Source organism: Octodon degus, unplaced genomic scaffold, assembly GCF_000260255.1.
Source record: "Octodon degus isolate 3935 unplaced genomic scaffold, OctDeg1.0 scaffold00025, whole genome shotgun sequence".
In the NCBI taxonomy this organism is placed as follows: domain Eukaryota; kingdom Metazoa; phylum Chordata; class Mammalia; order Rodentia; family Octodontidae; genus Octodon; species Octodon degus.
This window is the reverse complement of record NW_004524601.1, coordinates 17,770,361-17,772,671: the sequence shown is the minus strand read 5'-3', so window position 1 is coordinate 17,772,671 and position 2,311 is coordinate 17,770,361. Positions and strand designations below refer to the sequence as shown.

At 48.1% G+C, this 2,311-nt stretch overlaps 1 protein-coding gene across 1 annotated transcript in view; it reads left to right on the top strand.

Moving 5' to 3' along the window:
* Window positions 1-6: 6 nt before the first annotated feature.
* The window catches only part of Dnajc10 (DnaJ heat shock protein family (Hsp40) member C10), a 47,521-nt gene continuing 45,216 nt past the window's right edge, over window positions 7-2,311 (top strand). The window contains exons 1-2 of the mRNA XM_023712340.1: window positions 7-130; window positions 1,520-1,874. Coding sequence (XP_023568108.1) covers window positions 1,635-1,874 — 240 coding nt within the window. The 5' untranslated portion in view covers window positions 7-130; window positions 1,520-1,634. The remainder of the gene's footprint in view (window positions 131-1,519; window positions 1,875-2,311) is intronic.

The window sequence follows — 2,311 nt, the reverse complement described above, 5'->3', positions numbered from 1 at the left end:
TCCTCCCGCAGCCCGAGCTCCACTCAGCGGCCGGCCGGAGGGTGGGTGCGCCCGCGCGCAGCGTGAGCTTGCTGGCTGGCGTCCACCGCCCGGACGAGGTGGGCGAGTAGCTGCCGGAGGCGACCCCCAGGTGGGCGCGGGCCGGGCGGGGCCTGGGCGCCCGGGAAAGGGGATAGGAGGGGCGCCGAGCCGGGGTCCGCTCCTCGCAGTCCCGACGGCCGCTGGCGGGGTGTCGCGTCCGCCTGCCTCCGCGTCCTCCTCCGCACCGCTCCGCCTTGCCCGAACGGCCGCTTCCTGCCCCGGCTTATCGCTTGGCTGCGTTAGTCCGACCTCAGGCTCGGGACACGCGCGGGACAGTCGTCCTCGGCCCTCCCTGCGCTCTAGAGAGGAGCGGCGGAGAATCCGGGAGCCCTGCCGGTGCGGGTGACCGCGGCGCCCACCTGGCCTCGCTCTCCTCTGGCCCCACCGCCCACCTGGCCGCAGCTCCCACCTGGCCCCACCGCCCACCTGGGCGCGGCTCCCACCTGGCCGCCCCGCCCACACCCGCGCTGCCACTTCGCCGCGTCCACGACCCGAGCGAGGGCTGAGATGCGCCCTCTGACGGGTTGCAGGCCGGCGGTTTCCTGTTCTTTATCAGTGTACTTTAGAAAAGTAGCTTTGATAAGATGAATAGGCGAGCGTTCAACGGTAGGGGAAAATGTTTTTAAAATACACGTAGGATAGAAATGAAAGGTGGAGCCGAGGATGCTGGGAGAGGTAGATTTTTCGAAGTAGTATCCTAGAAACTACTAGTTTAATGTGCTAAAATGATTGGCCCTTTTTCTACCTTCCAGAGGTGTCTATAATTGATTCCTTTCTCTTTTTAAGTTTCTTTTCCTATTTTTACTTATACCAAATTTTTGCAGTAAAGTTAATGTTAATTTTTGAAATTACTCTTGTCGTTATAAACTACAAGATCTTATTCAGTGTAAGCACCTTTAAAAACAGGGAAGGCTGCCCTGTTTTCTAAGAAAGCTACCTACTGTAACTGTAATTGACACTTTTCAAAGAGGCGAGAAGTACATACCGTTTGGAAGTGCATTGTGTCCTTCTGGGTCCCTCAAAGGTCATATGCAACCAGTGAGATCTAACTTAAAAAACGCAATAGCTTTTGTGGATGCTTAAAAAGAAGAAGTGTTACAAAACAGAAAACACAAACAGGTAGAAAGAGGAAGGAAATCATTTTTATTTCCATGCAGGTGTTCTGATGCTAAATAATCAGAGCCTTCTGGTTGTATAAATTGCTCCTGTTGTGTTACATATTTAAGTTCTAGGTAGCTGTCGCCCCCCCCCAATCTGGTATCTTGACCAATTTCACAAATCTGGCTGTTTGAATATTGAAGTAGTGAAATGAGTAGATCCTGGCGCATTCACTCTGAGGTACTATTGAGTAGAGGTGGAACTTGTGACGATATTGTGTGGTGATGTCATTGCCTTCAAGTTTGAAGTATGTTTTAACTCCCTGGTTTCCTCTCTGCAGAGTTAGATGGTTGGAGATGATTGTATGATGCTTGATTCACCCTGGAATCAATGTGGACCGAGGTGCTGCTGAGTTTTTTTGTGTGTCTGCTCTGCCTGACCCTGAAGTGTCTCTCATGTCCACATTTACCAGAGCCTGTATAAGAAGGAGGATGGGAGGCTGGCTGAATAAAAATGACCATGTCCGAGACCTAAGAAGGATCACTCTCTGTCTTCTGGTAGTGTATATGGCCGTTTTGGTGGGCACAGAGCAGGATTTTTACAGTTTACTTGGCGTATCCAAAACTGCAAGCAGTAGAGAAATAAGACAAGCTTTTAAGAAGTTAGCATTGAAGTTACATCCTGATAAAAACCCGGTACGTAAAACTTTAATTTTGTGATTATTATATTTTAATATATTGAATACTTAAAGTATTTTAAATAAGGGTTCATAATGCTTACAAGCAATCACATGTGCAAGCCTTAGTTCATCTGGTATTGTAAAAACAGAAGCAGCAAAGCGTTCTATATGTAGCAGTGTGGAGAAATGTCAGTGACAAATGCATAGTTGCCTCTTACTTTGTAAACTCATTTCCCAAAACCATAAAGTAGGTTGAGATCAAGTGCTGTAGAATAGTAGTAAAAAGTATGTCCTTAGAATTTTGAGAGTGTATCTTTCTAAAATTAATGGCAATAGATAATAATAGCATGCTTTAATCATCACTGTGTTTTCCAACTTTACTTGCACGTCCACTGAGCAGAGTTAGCAAGGTTTTTGGGTTTTGGGTTTGGGTTTGTTGTTGCTACTGTTGTT